The sequence below is a fragment of the Aethalodelphis obliquidens genome, unplaced genomic scaffold (genome assembly GCF_003676395.1).
Source record: "Aethalodelphis obliquidens isolate GAN/ISIS:26980383/991018 unplaced genomic scaffold, ASM367639v1 scaffold18, whole genome shotgun sequence".
NCBI classification, from domain to species: Eukaryota; Metazoa; Chordata; class Mammalia; order Artiodactyla; family Delphinidae; genus Aethalodelphis; species Aethalodelphis obliquidens.
This window is the reverse complement of record NW_020837962.1, coordinates 26,953,372-26,971,067: the sequence shown is the minus strand read 5'-3', so window position 1 is coordinate 26,971,067 and position 17,696 is coordinate 26,953,372. Positions and strand designations below refer to the sequence as shown.

At 39.1% G+C, this 17,696-nt stretch overlaps 1 protein-coding gene across 1 annotated transcript in view; it reads left to right on the top strand.

The window, feature by feature from the left end:
• Positions 1 to 17,696, top strand: part of PLCB1 (phospholipase C beta 1) — a 681,896-nt gene that overhangs the window by 514,090 nt on the left and 150,110 nt on the right. Inside the window, exons 10-11 of the mRNA XM_027118192.1 lie at positions 9 to 155; positions 11,666 to 11,823. Coding sequence (XP_026973993.1) covers positions 9 to 155; positions 11,666 to 11,823 — 305 coding nt within the window. The remainder of the gene's footprint in view (positions 1 to 8; positions 156 to 11,665; positions 11,824 to 17,696) is intronic.

Here is a 17,696-nt window from a genome sequence, read left to right as displayed (position 1 = left end):
TCCTCCAGGACAGATATCAGTGGATGGATTTATGCGCTATCTGAGTGGAGAGGAAAATGGAGTCGTTCCACCTGAGAAACTGGATTTGAATGAAGATATGTCTCAGCCACTTACTCACTATTTCATTAATTCCTCACACAACACCTACCTCACAGGTATGAGTTCATAGTTCTTTGACAAATATTTTATCCAGTCTCACCAAATGTCACCAGCTTCTGCTTACTCTTGTTCCGAAGTGGAGGCGTATTTCCTTTCACTTCCTGTGAAAAGCCTCTGAGAACTGGGGTTCCATGACCAGAGGCTCCACCCACAAGCAACAATATCATTTCTTCACATCTATTCCTAAGTTTTCATGTCATCTAAAATGTATTCATGTCTGGTATCTTCAGACCAATGGAATTTTTGCATAACTGAATTCTTTCTTCAATAGACTTCAAGCCACTTATAAAGCCACATAGTTCTCTGGACTGTTTTCATCTACAGGAAAGTTCTTCCCTAAATAACTTCCACTCAAGGCAAATTAATAATTTTGCTCAGGTGCACAGGGCTTTAGACATAAACAAATTTCTTTGTGAGTGACATCTTATATATACCTTGTTGCAAATATTATAATAAAGGAGTGCGTTTCCTAACTTGACCCTAAATTGAGCACTGCCATGGTTTTTAGTAGATTGTTAAATAGAAAAAAATATTAAAACATATATATAATATATATTATCTCAATATAGTTTAGAATAAAAATTTTAATAAATACCAATCTCAATAAACTAAAATGTTTTTATAATCAAAATACATTTCTTGCAGAATACTCTCTGATTGCCAGCCTTAGAAAGACTTTGTAAAAAAAAAAAAAAAACCTACTGGTTAAAAAAAAAGGACTTTTCAAAACCTTATCACTTTCTTGCTTCATACAGTCCATCACCCAAATGAATATAAGATTGCCAGACCTTAAGACCCACAATGCAACCAAAGTCTGGAGTGTCATTTGGTATCTGTAAGTTATAGGTACTTGCCGTGCCTTGGGGGAGGTTTTGATGTGCTTATGGCTCATTGCCTAGGGGTGTGTGGTTTGTGTGGCAGGATAGACCAGCAATGCCATGCACATAGTGGCAGGGAGGTCCAGGCACTAGGTATTCATGAGAGTGTTCAAGAGAATTTCACAGGGTTCAGCCATCTGGCAAATAAGCAGTTCAGTCTTCTGAATTCCTTAAGGGGATCCATTTCTCTAGGCACAAATGTATACTGTGCTAGCATCGAATCCAGTGTTAGCCTGGTATCCCACACTTGGTGAAAAATAGCTTAGAATAGAAATGACTCTTGGACAGAGATAGCAATGTGGCCCCTGGACAGCTAGAATGAGCTATTTCAGGATGATTCCATATCATCTGAGACCATCTTGTCAGAATCATACACTCTGAGTTCTACAGGCAGTTGAACTGCAACTTGCATGTTCTTCATGAAAATCAGACTGTTCTTATGCTACTTGTGACCTGTTTTGTTTCAACTACATACCTACTAAGAGAGATTCATGCTATAAAACTAATTAGATTCGTGTCTGGCTCATCCTAAACCCTATTCTTGTCATCTCTTGCTGTATAACCAATCACACCAAAACACAGGGACATAAGACAGCCACCATTTTATTTTGACCATATTCTATATGTCAGGAATTCAGACAGGACACAGAGCAGATGGCTTGTTTCTGTTCCATGGTGTCTTGGGCTACAGCTGGGAAGTGAATGGCTGGGTTGACACAAAAGGCTTGGTTGTTGGAATCATCTGGAGGTTTCACCACCAACATGTCTGGACCTGGGCTAGTGACCCAACAGCTGGGCTCAGTTAAGACTGCTGACCTAATTGCCTAAAATTGGCCTCCCCATGTGGCTTGGGCTTCCTCACAGCATGGCAGCCCCAGGGTAGGTAGACTTCTTACATGGCAGCTTATAGCTGCAAAAACAAGTGTCCCAAAGAAACATGGAGGAAGCTTAATTGCCCTTTTTTGCACTTAGCCTCTGAAGTTCCATACTGTCCCTTCTTTCTTTATTTGTCAGAAATGTCACAAACCTACCCAGCTTCAAGGTTCTTTATTTGTCAGAAATGTCACAAACCTACCCAGCTTCAAGGTAAGGGACATAGACCACAGCTCTCAATGGGAGGAATGTCAGAATATTCTTAGCCGTGTTTTATTTTTTTTATAAATTTATTTATTTATTTGTTTGTCTTTATTTTTGGCTGCATTGGGTCTTCGTTGCGGTACACGGGCTCCTCATTGTCGTGGCTTCTCTTGTTGCAGAGCACAGGCTCTAGGAACGCAGGCTTCAGTAGTTGTGGCTTGCAGGCTCTAGAGCACAGGCTCAGTAGTTGTGGCACACAGGCTTAGTTGCTCCGCGGCATGTGGGATCTTCCTGGACCAGGGCTTGAACCCGTGTCCCTTGCATCGGCAGGCAGATTCTTAACCAATGCGCCACCAGGGAAGCCCCTTAACCTGTTTTAAAATTACTACAGTTTTCATAGCTTCAAGAAGAGAGTGTCCACTTAGCCCACTTTCTTGGATTCAGTTTCTTAGACTTATTACAAAAATTTTGCAGCTCCCACTCAAATTGCTAAGCATTTGTAAAGGATTTTTTCCTTCCCAGAGGTCCTTAATCTTATTCGGTATCATTGATGTATCTGGCAGTCTGGTGAAGCCTATGGACCCTTCTAAGAATGTTAAACGTATAAAATAATGTACATAGAATTAAAGAGGAAAAACTTCCATTGAAATATTTTGATCAAATATTGAAAAACAAATTTGGATAAAATTGTATATATTTTATTAACACAATTTTTAAAAATTGTATAAATAATACATGTGATATTTGCAACAATTGGAATATGATATGAAAATATCTGTGATTTCTACTGGTAACAAAGTCACTGTCCTGCTAGTACTACAGTGATTTGTGGCCTACATTCATAACTGAAGAGAATGTTAAATTGCACATAGTGATTTGAGTTAAAGATGTAATCTTTTTTCTCATCCAAGTTTGAGGAGGTCTATAGAACCTCAAGTAAAAGTCTAGATCTTTGACTTCATAGGATCCTAAGAAACATAACTTTAAAGACTTTGACACATGATTGAATCTTGCATTTATCTTGTACTTAGGACCCCAAAATGCTTAAAAATACTTAAACATATGTTCAGTTAAATTTTGGACATTGCATGTTGTTTTATCTATCTGGAAGTCACACTATGCAATAATTTTACCAATAGTCTTTTTTAAGTCCAAAAATGAATATATTTACATGTGTTAGTATCTGTATTATTTGCCATATAACAAATCAGGCAATGATACCAAAATGACTGAATGACAAGACTGACTGGGTATATATACATTCTATTCTTTTTACCTTCTTCCAGAGTATGTTAATTTTTCCCTTTTTGCATATCATTATGGACAAAGTTTTCAGAGTTTACATAGGTTCACTCAACCACAGCCACTATTCTCCTTTTGATGTTCAAATCGTCTCAGCTTTGGTCAGTGGAAACATTTTTCAGGCTGGCTTCTCTCTCCTCTTGACATGACCCATTGATCTTTGAAAAATGTCCTTGTTTTCTGGCACATAAAGATCTTCCAGTCTCATCTTTCTGCACCACGCATGGAATCAGACTTTTCCCCCAATGATCCCTTGTTCCTTTTAGTGTGAAAAAATATGCATATGGGTAACAGCAATTTGAACCCTGTGCTATGGAATGTTGCTTCTGGACCATTTCAGTGAACAAATCAAGAAAAGATACATTTTTCTTCTTGTTAAGAATTCACATAAAGATTTCTACTCCTATCTTCCAATTTAAATTCTTGATTCTATAGCTGTGCTTTTTATATCAATCTTGATACCTAGCAAATTATACATAATCACTCATTTGCTTTACTGACAACACAGTAATAGTTCCAAGAAAATTGTTCAATATCAACACAAACAATAGAACTACAAAATACTGTTCAATTTTTCTCAGCGGTTCTTTTTGTTTTTTAACTGCATTTTACTAAGGACTTTTAGTCCAATTAATTTCTTCCAGGGTCACTCATTTGCCCTCCCTCTGATTAACTTGGCCAGCACAAATATGGTAGAGAACTTGGCTCCATTGTGTCAGTTGGGTTTGGGGTGTTACCATATTAATGGCCAATAGTTTTCAGAAAGTAGAGCTTTCAGCTACTATAAAAGAGAACGGTCCACTCTACTTTTTGCTGAAGAAAGAACTCAAAGAGCTGTCTCCAAATTTCTGTACAACTAAACCAACTCTCTCCCCAATTTTTAAATTTCTAGTAGTATTTTAAAATTTCTTAAGTATTTCTAGTAATACTTAAAAGTATTCACATCTTTTTAAGTATTCAATTTTTAAAGCTATGTTACCTATGTTAGACTATGTTCTGATCTTTAAGGTTTTTTTTTAAACTTATCTTCCTCATGTTTCTGAGACATATATTTTCATGCCAGGGTTTGCATTATGTAAATCTCCATTCTTACAATATTACCTTGTCCCAATACCAGTCAAAATCTCTGCAGGGGAACTAAGGAGAATTCCATATAATTAATTTTAAAAATTACATATAAATTCTAATATAGGTTCTTGAGGTTTTGCCTAAAATCCTCTTCTAACAGGTAAAATTTGGTTTTACTTCATATGATATTATTAGTGTCCTTGTTTTAATTATAGAGAGTCAGAACTCTTATCTCTCAGAGACCTTTGGGTAAGCATCTAAAATATAGAAATTCAAACTTCCCAAAGCCTATTAAGAATGTTATAAAATAAAATTATAACCAAGGTATAACCCGATAAAATCCAGTTAAATGTTAAAATCAATACCTAGAAAATGAGTTAGATTTTATACTTTACAAGCAGTTCCAGAACAAGCAGAAATATTTTCTACAGAAACATTATTTCACGGAAGGGGTATGTGGTGGAAAAAGAAAAGTTTTCCTATTCAAATGAGTTTTTAAAACGCTAGATTCAAACAAAGGTTGGCATCTACTGCAGTATGTTTCGAATATAGGGAAAAAAGCTTACAGATTCACTCACGCTAAGGTTATGATCAACCCTCCTCCCCTAGTCATGACCACACTAGGTACTTTCTTGGAGCATTTTAAGAACAAGTATTCCTGAGAAATGCCAATCTAAATTCAAATAAGGAGAACTTCATTATTTGGAATGTTTTCTTTTGAGCATTCAAAGGGACCATAAAGATTAAACATACAGTATAAAAACCAATCAATTTAACAATGCGCTATTATTATTATGTCTATTTCTCTGCTCATTATTGCCCCTTTGTTGACTATCAAGACACTCAGAAGGAAAAATAAAATCCAATCACTGAGAGAAATACATGCACAGAATGAGTTGATGTTTAATTATGATGGTCATTTTCTAGGGTTTTGGATAGACTTGGCAGTACATCAGGTAGTGATTACGGTTTAAGTTATTGTTTTTCCTTGAGGAATCTACCCTTATGACTCAAAACAAGATTGTCTCAGGACTGAACAGTGTGCATTCATTTCAATTACACTTTTTCAGCTCTTCATAAATCTTTCCATACTCTAAACCATTTGGGAGATGATGGCTCTGTATACTCAGGAAAAGCAAAGTGACATATCTCTGAATAATTAACATTTTTATTCAGCTTGGGAAGTAAAACATTAGATTGGAGGTTTTAGTTATCCCTCTGATGAATTAAACTATCTGATTATTCAATTCCTCTCCTATACCTTAAGGTATAGTTTTTCCCTTGGCAATCCACTACCAACCCAAGCTTAGTGTCACTCCCTCCCTTTACATCTCTCCTACTCATTTAGTCCTTAGCATATGCAACTTTTTATAATTTATTTTTGGTTTAAAGCACACACAGACCTATGAAAGTTGGGTGGTAGAATGGAAAGAAGTTGAGCTTAACAAATAAACAGACCAAGTTTCAATTTGCCTTTAAGTAAATTAAGTCTTCTAAGCCTTAATTTCTTCATGTGAAAATGAAAGTAAATTGAAACAGCCAGGGTATTTTGGGCTATGCATAAGAGGATACTATTACTTAATGGCTTAAACATTAAGAAATTTACTACCTCACACAGCAAGAAGTCCAGAAGCAGAGTGGTTGAGTGTTGATTAAATCAGGAATTCATTGATGTCATCAGAGACCCAGATGCTTTCTATCTTTTTGCTCCTCTTATGGTTTCTTTTCCTTTTTTTTTTTTTTTAATATATATTTATGTATTTATTTTGGCTGTGCTGGGTCTTAGTTGAGGTATGCACGATCTTCGTTGCAGCATGTGGGATCTTTACTTGTGGCATGTGGGATCTTTTAGTAGCAGCATGAGGACTTCTTAGTTGCGGCATGCAGACTTCTTAGTTGCGGCATGCATGTGGGATCTAGTTCCCCAACCAAGGATCAAACCCGGGCCTCCTGCATTGGGAGCATGGAGTTTTACCCACTGGACCACCAGGGAAGTCCCATCCTCTTATTGTTTCAAGATGACTGTGCACCCTGAGCATTGCCTCCGTAAGAAATAAGCTCCACATGTGGCCCAGGGAACATCCGCATCTTGTGGCCCTTTGTATGAGTGAGGTTTTCCCCAACTCACCCAGCAGACTTTCCTTTACACCCTATTAGATGTAGCCCAGAGTTACACCATACAGCAATGCCCTACAATAAGTACCAGCATGGACCACAGAACCACTGTGACTGGCTGAGAAGAATTAAGATTTATCCCAGGGCTGGAGAGGGGACCCTGAAGCATATCAGAACCTAAATAGATTATTCTGTTTGCAAGGAAAAAGAGAAAGAAATGACAGCCAGAAGTGTAATAGTGCAGTGAGGGTGTAAACTCCCTGGCACATAAGAGCCTTCTCCTTTGTTTGTACTTGCCTCTTTACCTAAATGGTAAGGTAAGGAAGATGTCTTGTGTCATTTTTGTATCCAAAGCAACCAGTATTTTACCTCCCACAGAGAATATTTGAGAATATGAATATACCCTAGTGATGAGGCTCCTGTAATCAGTAAGGCATATGCTTAAAGTTCTTTTCCCACTTGCCTAAGCCATCCCATGGCAATTGGATCTATGTTCAAAAGAGGTTCAGGGTGATAAACCATAATGGAAAAGAATATAAAAAAGAATGTGTGTGTGTGTGTGTGTGTGTGTGTATATATATAAATGAATCACTTTGCTGTGCAGCAGAAATGAACACAACATGGTAAATCAACTATACTTCAATTAAAAAAAAAAAAAAAGACCTTCATGGTCTCACTGGGGCAGCAGACAGATAATGTAGAAGAGAGAGATCAGATCAAACTGATGGCCCTAGAGACGGTCAAGATGAACAACACATCCTCTGTATTTTGCATAGTTCCCTCAAGTGTAGCTGTTGGTTTCACAGCATTGAAAGCAAGTAGAAATGGTTCCCATATCCATTTATTGAAGGAGACAGTGTTTATTGAAGAAAGCCACTGAATTAACAAAAGTTTCACAATCTGGAAACTTCTTACCCTAAAGATTGAAGAGAAGACAATAAATAATGATACATATAAATATAGGCAATTAATCATCACATTCCACAAGATGAGAAATTTCTCAGAAGCTTGTGTTAATAGACGGATTATGATTTTCAATTTTCTGGTCTCTTCCATCCATGGACGACTTGACTAATCTGAGACAAACTCAAGTGAATGAAGCCAGCTGCCCAAAATGAATGCAGTCAAGTGAGAAGTTGCAGAGCTCTGACTCGGGGCAGTATTATGAATTAATCTGAGATGGAGCTTCAGCTCCAAAGTTCAATCATAGGCTTGTAATGAACTCCAGAGGGTGTTCACAGCCAGGCAGAGATGATGCCAGATACTAGTTTCAGAAACAACAAGGGTTGAGGGACTCATGACATATCATTAATCCCAACCTGTGGCAATCCCCTGGCCCCAGAAGCTTTATTTATTGGATCTAATCAAATGGAAATATAATTGTTGGATGGGATATAATAATGAGGAGTTAGGAATTTTAGGGAAGAAAAATAAACCAGCTTTGAGGCTTTAAGCAGAAAAGGAGAGAGTAGTGGCGAATATTAATTCACATATTTGGAAAATATCTCCATAAATGAAGGAAAACATACAGAAAACCTAATATGCATTCCAAGCAATAAGACAGTTATGGATAAATGTGTGTTTTCTAATGCTTTCTTTGGAAGATTTTCTTTTCTAATACAGATTATTCATTTTAATAATGAACAAATTTACCTTAGAGGAATTCTTTTGGGCTTAGATGTTGGACAATAAACACGACACAGGCAGACATGCACACACACACAAACACATATACACCCTCCTCCCCCATTCTTTTTTTTTTTCAGAATCATTTCCATCTCTAACCCCATGCCTTACCATCTCTTTCAAAACATTAACTGATCAACATTCAAAAAGTACATCAAATTGCTTCTATTCTCTCTCTCTATATATATATTGCAAGCAAATCCAAAGAAATGTTTCTGGAAACTTCTTGAATCTTTTATGACAGAACACTCTAGTGTGGGTTAGGTATTTTTCTACCTTCAATCTATTATTAGATTGAAGCAACTTGCTTACTGGCAACTTCTTTACTGGCAACTCCCTTTCAGAAGTTAGTAACACTTAACAGAATATTAATGAAATTGCACATTATTGGATGTAGTCAGTAATACACTTAAACAATTTCCTAGGTAGTACACAAGAAAATCTGCTCCACTCTTGAATAGCTGTGCAGTGGTCTGAAGGAGCTAGCATTTTTAAAGAACTAACCTGATAATTGTTTGAATTCTTCACTTCTTTAGCTAAAGTAGCCCTCCTTTAAGTTTAGGAATAACATATAAATGATCACCTTTTTCCCTTCACCACCACTCTCCATTTTTCCTTTATGCAGCAAAGACCTTTATTACAACAAACTTTGAAGCATTTTAAATGGCAAATTTATTATCTAGCATCAGGAATTTTCTAGATTATTTTGTCAGCATTTCTGCTTTTGCAAACACTTGTGTATTTAAAATGTCCTATTTTTTCCAGTAAAGAAGTGATTATGCAAACCTACTTAATCAGCCTTTCAATGCATTTACTAGGGCTCTATAGAACTGAAAAATGTCACCCTTTTGTTATGCTGATATCGGATGTTGTGACATGCATATAAAAATAAAATTAAGCCAATAGGTTTAATCCCATTTTCTTTGTCCTGTGTGTCTCCAATGGACAGATCTTATCCATTTCAAAGTCATTTTGACAGTTTTCATCAATATGTCGTCTTTTAAATGACTGCTAAAAAAAATGATGGAAGCTTATAATGTATAAGTCACAGAAAATCTTTAATATGGAAAACCAAAAACTTCCATTTGTGTGTTTGATGTTGGGCTTGTCTCAAAACTTATTTATTATTAATCTTTTAAAAATAATTTATCAAGGGAATTCCCTGGCTGTGCAGTGGTCAGGACTGAGGGCTTTCACTGCCGTGGCCCAGGTTCAATCCCTGGTCAGGGAACTAAGATCCCGAAAGCCACATGATGCAGCCAAAATAATAATAATAATAACTTATCAAAAAATTAGTACCTTCCATCGACTTCTTAAATGAAACAGAAATAGCTTGGCTTCTCTTTCCGCCCTCAGATTTCTTGGGTGCCTTGATTATTACAATTCTTATCACTTTACTAGAGGATATCAGTTCTGCTTCCAAAGGTTTTTAATTTTGATAACTTTTATCTATTTTCTTCCTTTGCTACTTGTGCTTTTGGTGTCATATCTATGAAACCATTGCCTAATTTAAGTCACAAAGATTTACCTCTACATTCTCTTCTAAGAGTTTTATAATTTTAGCTCTTACAGTTAGGAACTTCATTGATTTCAAGTTATTATTTTTTTAATATGATGTGATAGGGATCCAACTTCATTATTTTCCATTTAGCAATCCAGTTGTCCCAGCACCATTTCTTGAAAAGATGATTTTCGGCAATGAATTGTTTTGGCACCCTTGTTGTAAGTCAATAAATGTGAGGGTTTATTTCTGGGGTCTCAATTCTATTCCATTGATCTATGTGTCTAATCTTATGCCACTACCACACTTTTTTTTTTAACATCTTTATTGGAGTATAATTGCTTTACAATCATGTGTTAGTTTCTGCTTTATAACAAAGTGAATCAGCTATACATATACATATATCCCCATATCTCCTCCCTCTTGTGTCTCCCTCCCTCCCTCCCACCCTCCCCATCCTACCCCTCTAGGTGGTCACAAAGCACCAAGCTGATCTCCCTGTGCTATGCGACTGCTTCCCACTAGCTATCTGTTTTACATTTGGTAGTGTATATATGTCAGTGCTACTCTCTCACTTCGTCCCAGTTTACCCTTCCCCCTCCCTGTGTCCTCAAGTCCATTCTTTATGTCTGCGTCTTTATTCCTATCCTGCCCCTAGGTTCATCAGAACCTTTTTTTTTTTAGATTCCATGTATATGACCACACTGTCTTGATCACTGGAGCTTTGTAGCTAAGTTTTGAAACTGGGAAGTGTGAGTCTTCCAACTTTTTCCTTATTTTTTAAGATCATTTTGGCTATTCTGAGTCCTTTACATTTCCATATGAATTTTGGGATCAGCTTGTCAATTTGTACAAAAAAAAAGCCAGATATGATTTTGATAGGAATTGAATTTGTAAATCAATTTGAGGAGTAGTGCCAACTTAACAATTTTGAGTCTTCTGCACCATGAACATGGGATATCTTTTCATTTACTTAGGTCTTGTTTAATTTCTTTAACAGTGTCTTGTAATTATAAGTTTTATACTTCACTTGTCAAATTTAAATTTATTCCTACAAATTTATTTCACTTTTGCTAAGAGAATATTTAGCTATCCTAAGCATTTGTGTCTTGGACAAACATGACAGAAGGTTTGACTTATATAATAGAATAGCCTGTCAACAATACCCCTTCATAGGGAGTGTCAGAATTAAAAGACTGAGTTTTGAAGTTATAATCCTGATCTTCCACTTACCAGCTTTGGAAACTTGGGCAAATAAAATGCTCTATGCCATTTTCCTTATCAGAAAATAAGCATTTAAAAGTAAAGGTAGGGCTTCCCTCGTGGCGCAGTGGTTGAGAGTCCGCCTGCCGATGCAGGAGACGCGGGTTCATGCCTCGGCCCGGGAAGATCCCACATGCCGCGGAGCGGCTAGGCCCGTGAGCCATGGCCGCTGAGCCTGCGCGTCCGGAGCCTGTGCTCCGCAATGGGAGAGGCCACAACAGTGAGAGGCCCGCGTACCGCAAAAAAATATTAAAAGAAAAGAAAAAAAAAAGTAAAGGTAGTTATACCAGCTAGATTTTTATGAAGATTAAATGTAGTAATATATGTAAAGTCCAAAGAACTATAATTGGCACATGGTAAGCAGTTAATAAACATGAGTTATTGTTATTGTTACAATGCTCTCCTTCTTCTATTCTCTCTTCCCCAAACCACTGCTAGGGAGCCACAATTCCATTTGGGATTGTGCCACTACCTTCTGGTATGTTGAGGCAGAAGAAAGACTGCTGCTCAAGGTCTTGAACTCTGTTTTCCTATCATTGACGAGCTTTTCTAGGAAGCCACCAGTGTCTTCCTTGCTTTGTGGGAGTTTGAGCTTCATTTCATTGACGTTTTACAGCTGGCCAGCTGGCTGGAAACTCCTCTGTCGAGATGTATCGCCAAGTGCTCCTGTCTGGTTGTCGCTGTGTGGAGTTGGACTGCTGGAAGGGACGGACCGCAGAAGAGGAGCCAGTCATCACCCATGGGTTCACCATGACCACGGAGATATCCTTCAAGGTAGAGTGAATGAATATTGCTAAGAGAGGAAGCTGGGGAGACCTGACACCTTTTTGGGTAAAGCCTGCTAAGGTAGAAAGTCCCAGTGGTCCCAATTAAGTCCATAGGCTATTAATCATCTTTGCAATTTCAGAGGCTAAAATTTAGCAATTCATCCATGATTAACTGGCATCAGGTAAACTGCTAACCAAAATCTAAAGAAACTGTCTTATTAAAGGAAATATCAATTAATTCGTCTATTTAACACTCATTCTTTTTATTGCATTTTATCATTGTGAAATATAACATACATAAAGAATACATACAACTTATTTGTACAGTTTAACCCATGGATATAAAGTGTACACCCATGTATTTACCACCTAAAGCAAGCAGTAGAAAATTACTGGCACCCCAGAAACCCCATGTACCTATTCCCATTAGAATGACCTCCTTACCTCCAGAGATGATCACTTTCCCGACCATTATAGTGATCACTATTTTGCTTTTCTTCAGATGTGTACCAGTTTATGTGCAGCTGTAAACATTGTAGTTTCACCACTGTTTTAACTTGATATAAGTGGATTCATGCTGTAGTATGCATTATTTTGTGTTGTGCTTTTTGAATTCCATGTTCTTTGGGAGATTCAACAATATTATGGCATGTTTCTCTAGCTTCTTTGCTTTCTTGATGATGATGATATTAATCACCACTATTTACTTATTACATACTATTCCATTCTGTGGAATATTATATAATAGCCAATATAGGAGATTGACTATTATAACGAGCTTTTGACACATTGATACCTATCAGTCAAAGACCCCTAGGAATGCACCAGTGGTCCAAGTTGGCTCTACTGGCTTATGCAACAAGAGAGTACACATGTCATGGGGAACTGTGTTTGTCAGTAAAATTGTATTAAAGAGGATTTACAGGATTTGGCCTGTATTAGGTGATTTGGGTGAGGGTTCAAGGAGACAGGGTTTTGCTATAGGTTGGATGCTGTCAGTAAGCAGAAATAATCGTACGATTGGGTATCTTGATAAATCCTATCTAGGAGGCAAGACTAAAGTGGTAATTGATAAAGAAGCATCAGCTACCCTTATTAATCAGGAAGGAGGGAATATTTGGTCATCTCCCTTCTCTCTCCACCCAAGGTTCCATCCTATACCATAAAGGGCCTAACATTCATGCATATGGACACCCAAGCCCAAATATCCAGGTTCTATTCACATTCCCTGCAAAGAACTGTCCGCAGGAGCTTGGGGTCATTTGGGCTGGGGAAATCTGGCGTCCTAGGTAACTCTAGAGAGATCTAGAAAGAGGATATGTGGGCTTTTGGGGACATGTTCTCTTGACTGACTCAGGCTTCTCATCTCTTTGGAAGGGATCAGAAAATAAGGGCCAGAGGATAACTCTAGAGCATAGGGTCCCAAGGCATGAGCCCCATTACCTGGGTTACTTGGGTCTCAGGGCAGAACTGGCTCTGGGTCACTAACTCTTACCCTAAGTAACCAAGGAAACAGAGCTCAAGTGGGTGGTAGGTAAGGTGGAGTGGGGAGAAGGCCATTGAAAATGGGGAGGTCGGAGTGCTGAGAGGACAGAATATTGGATGAGTTAGATGTTAGCATCACCAAGACTGGTGACAAAGCTTTGGATGAAGAAAAAGTGAGCCACTTGCCAAAGTCTTTGCTGAATGAGGGGACATTCAGTAGATGGCAGAAGTGAAGAAGTGGTAAAAGCTGGTTTGGCTGCTGCATGAAAACTGGGTTTGGTTTGGTTTGGTTTTAAGATAAGAAGATTGAAACGTAATATTTCAGAAGTAGCATTGGGAGCAAAAAAATTTCCAATATCCAGCTTTTAGCCCTGGAGCACTTGGGATGTGATAAAATAAACATCTGTCTTTTGAGAGGGCAGCAAAAAGAAGCAAGATTTTCAAGGGACAGCCAGGTTTCAGTTTAGACAAATGAATTTCCTGATCAACGGTACTATACTTGACAGCAATAAAAATGTGTTCAGAAGGAATATTAGCACCTTAAAGTATATTTACTATGTTGTGAAGTTGACTTTTCATGATTTCTGAAACTTCGGCTCTTACATAGCAATTAGTGAAAAATAGCACCCTTCATTAAATTTTACAACAAAGTTTAATATGGGGTTGACCTTAATTCTGATCAAAATTTTTGTATCTGCTTCTGAAGTTGAGCACTCTTAATGTCATTTGGTTTTTCTTTAATGGAAAATCAATGGGTTTCTGTTCCATTTCCATAGTCCCCCACCTTCCCAGCTCCTGCCATGGTCCCTCGTCAGCTAAGATACCAGCCCTAACCTGTTGGGCTCTTTTAAAAAAGTGGGGGACACACGACCCTTGTGTGGAGTGGATACAATTTGTGCTCATCCGTCTGTTGATGGATGGACAGGGTCCTGGAAAGGGAGATAGCACATCCTGATGGAGCCATTGCTGAGCTAGGGGACTGATGGCCTTGTGCACACACCTGCTGCCAGGAGGGCCACCCACACCCCCGCCCACCATCCCCTCAAGAGTCCCTGTGAGGATCAATTATATTTTCTTAAACATTTATAATCCTCGAGGTTCTTTGATTTCCTTTGGGGGAAGGGGAGACTGTGTGTGTGGGGGGGAGATAAAGCACATTCCAAGCACATTCTAAGGCATATTTATTTTGTGTGAAGCATTGGCTTCTTGGCCTTGGCCATCAAGTCAGCTTAGAGTGACTCCTCCTGTGCACTCGACCATACAAGTGGTCCTTCAATCACATCTGTGATCCCAGAGTCATGGGCCGATTGAGCATCTATTCCTGGGCTCCGGAAGCACAACTTCCCACCACATACACAAACTTGCTGACAGATTTAGGGACTGAAAGACTAAATCTAGCCCAGAATTCTGCTTCCTCTCTCTGCCTGCTGGAATTGGGGGTGGGGGAGCAGCCAAAAAAGAGCAGGAAACTCGTCATCCTGGTGGTTAGTTGGTACAGCTTCGCTTCCTGCTATTGTGCATTTGCAGGATAGATAATTCTGGCAGAGATGTGGGTGCGTGTGTGGTGGTGGTGGTGGTGGGTGGGGATGAGTGTGAGGCCTAGAAATGCCAGCCTGTTTTGTGGACAAATACACAGAGCAGGAATTCTCTGCATCAGGACTAGGACTAGAGTGAGGCAAGTGAAGCATCTCTCATGCAAAATTTAAGGAGGTGCTTATTCTCACTGACATATAAATGTGGACTTGGCACCTGAGATTGAGTGTCTCTTTAAATTTTGCACTTCTGCGCCTCACTTGCCTCACCCAAGTCCCAGCCCTCTCTGCCTGATTATCAGCAGGCAGTCTGCTTTTCCAGAAACTACTGTGTAAAATGACTTTGTAAGAAAGGATGCGAAGAGAAATCGGGGACAAAGCTCCATGTGATCTCTCTCCCCCTCATCACCCCTTTCCCCCTCACTCACACGGCTGGGCTCTGTGCGGTCCCCTGACCATGATAGTTAGGTCCTGCCTCACAGCCTTTGCAAGGTTGCCCCTCTGCCTGAAACACTCTTCCACCAGGTAACTGCATGGCTCACCGCTTACCTCCTCGAAGCATTTCTCAAATGCCACCTTCTCAAGGAGGCCTCCTGGGACATATTTAATACTGTGACCAGCACTCCCACACTCCTGATAGGCTCCCCACCACTTTATTCCTTCTATTTACCAAGAGGCACTTATCACCTTCTACCACTCTGCTTAATTTACTCAGTTATCATGTTCCTTCTTTATTGTCTATGTCCTTCCGTCAATAAGAGCATTGAGCTCCACAAAAGACGGGGATCTTTGTTTTGTTCCCTGATCTGTCCCAAGCACTTTAAAAAGAATCTGGCATATAGTAGGTGCTCAATAAATTTTTAATGACTTTTTCCATCCCCAGGAAAATAGACAAATTATAGTATAGCCTTCATTTTTAGTCTTTCTTGCCTCTGTTCATCAGATAGATGAATTTTGTCTTTCTCCGTTTTTGCTGTGAAATTCCATATATCCATAGGCGGTGAAAAGATTCTCCCAATGTTTGCCAGTTTGGGCTATCCCATAGATTTGGACCTGATCTTCACGGTGTAATTAGACTATATTCTATAGCCACAGTGTGTATTGCAGCAGCAACATAAACCAATTGCAAAAGTTCATCATTTTTTTGTCACACAGTTTATCTGCTCTGAGTCTATGTAATCTGGAAAGCTTCCACGCGATCTATGATAAATCCCCAAAAGCAAAAGTTCCTGTTGGCATTTACCGCCTGTTTATTGTTGGGCCAAAAAAAAAGTTGTGTTCTGGGAAAGCAGGCATGCTGTAATTCAGCCTCTTTATGGAAGACTTTTTATTTTGCACTCTGGATTTATTTATTATATATCCCATATATCGGCTCTTCACTTTCTTTGCCTCATTGCCTGAGCTTTTCCGATGCTCATGATATATAGCAGTTCGCCACGTGGTCTGCAGACTCTCTGCTCCCACTCAGTCTCCTCCGCCCCACACCGATCCCCACTCACCTTCTCCATCCCCAAGCTGCTCCTTTTTCTCACCCCTCAGGCAGCTCCTTTGTAACCAGCAATTGCATAAGATGGAAAACTGAGTAAAGTGATAAAATACATAATTAAAATATATTAAATTTGAGTATGTGGTTAAACGGAGCATTTCTGAAAATGAAGTGTCATTCTCTGAGAGAGTAATAATTTAGGATGCAATTTAACTGCCACATACATGCTCACATAAAATGGATATCCAAATACACCCTGCTGTTGTCTGTCAAGGATAAAACATTTCAAGGGCAGTTTTTCCCCTGGAGGTTAGTAACTGAGCCATATGGTTTATAGATTATTGGATCCAGTGTTAGAGGTCTCTGAAAAAATGATTTTGGCTTAATGAGAAGCAGTCGAGCAGTAAGGTACTTTCAAATCCATTGTCCACTAAGGACAGCTGATGTGAAAGAACCAAACTTAAAACCTAGACTAGCCTTCTCATCCTCAGTGATCAGGTGCTCTCTGCGAAGTATTAGAAAGGTATGAAAAACCAAAAGGGAACTTCCAGAGTTTTCAGGTGCTCCCAACTAAAATGGTTAGATGAAATTCAGTAAATGTTTTCTTTAAAGGTTCCAAAAGCTTTCCTAAGCTGGTGACTAGAGTTGTGGTAGAGATGGGGGGAGGGAGGAGGGAGAGGCTGGGAAGGAAAGAGAGAAAGGAGACCATAGAAGTTTAGAATGCAGCTCTAGAGCTGACTGCCAGGGTTCCAGTACCAGCACTGACTGGCTGCAAGGCCAGGAGAAGCTCCCTTACAGGCCGAGCCTCTTGTTCTAAGCCATGTCTGTATATTAAGTAGGGTCACTGAATGCTGTTGTTCTAAGCATTCAGTGAGCTTACTTAATATACAGGCATGGCTTAGAACAATGCATGGCATGCAGTGAGTACTCTATAAATGTTAGCTACTGATATTATAATTGAAAATTTTAAAGCCACACTTTAGCTTTCCTTCTAGAAATATAATGGTAGGGTATTATATATGCAAGGAGTTGTTAAGTCACGGTGAGGGCAGGGAGTTGAATGAAGTCATTTGTAAAGCTGCCATGGTAGAGGATGTGGGTGACACCCAGACACAACCCCTGGCATCCACTTTACCTCTAGGAAGAGGTCAGAAGCCCAAACCATGTGACAAATGAAAACACAGCCCAGCCTTGGTAAGAGGCCCAGTGGGAGCTGAGAAGAGTGTAACCAGTGAGCTTGGAGGCTTCATTGCAAACATGGGGTCCTTGGTCAAGTGCACAAGACCAAACATGTACAATGTCAGAGGTAGGAAAAGGGAAGAAATAGGATACATCAGTCAAGAAACTCTAGGAACCCCAGAACCCAGTGGCAGTTCA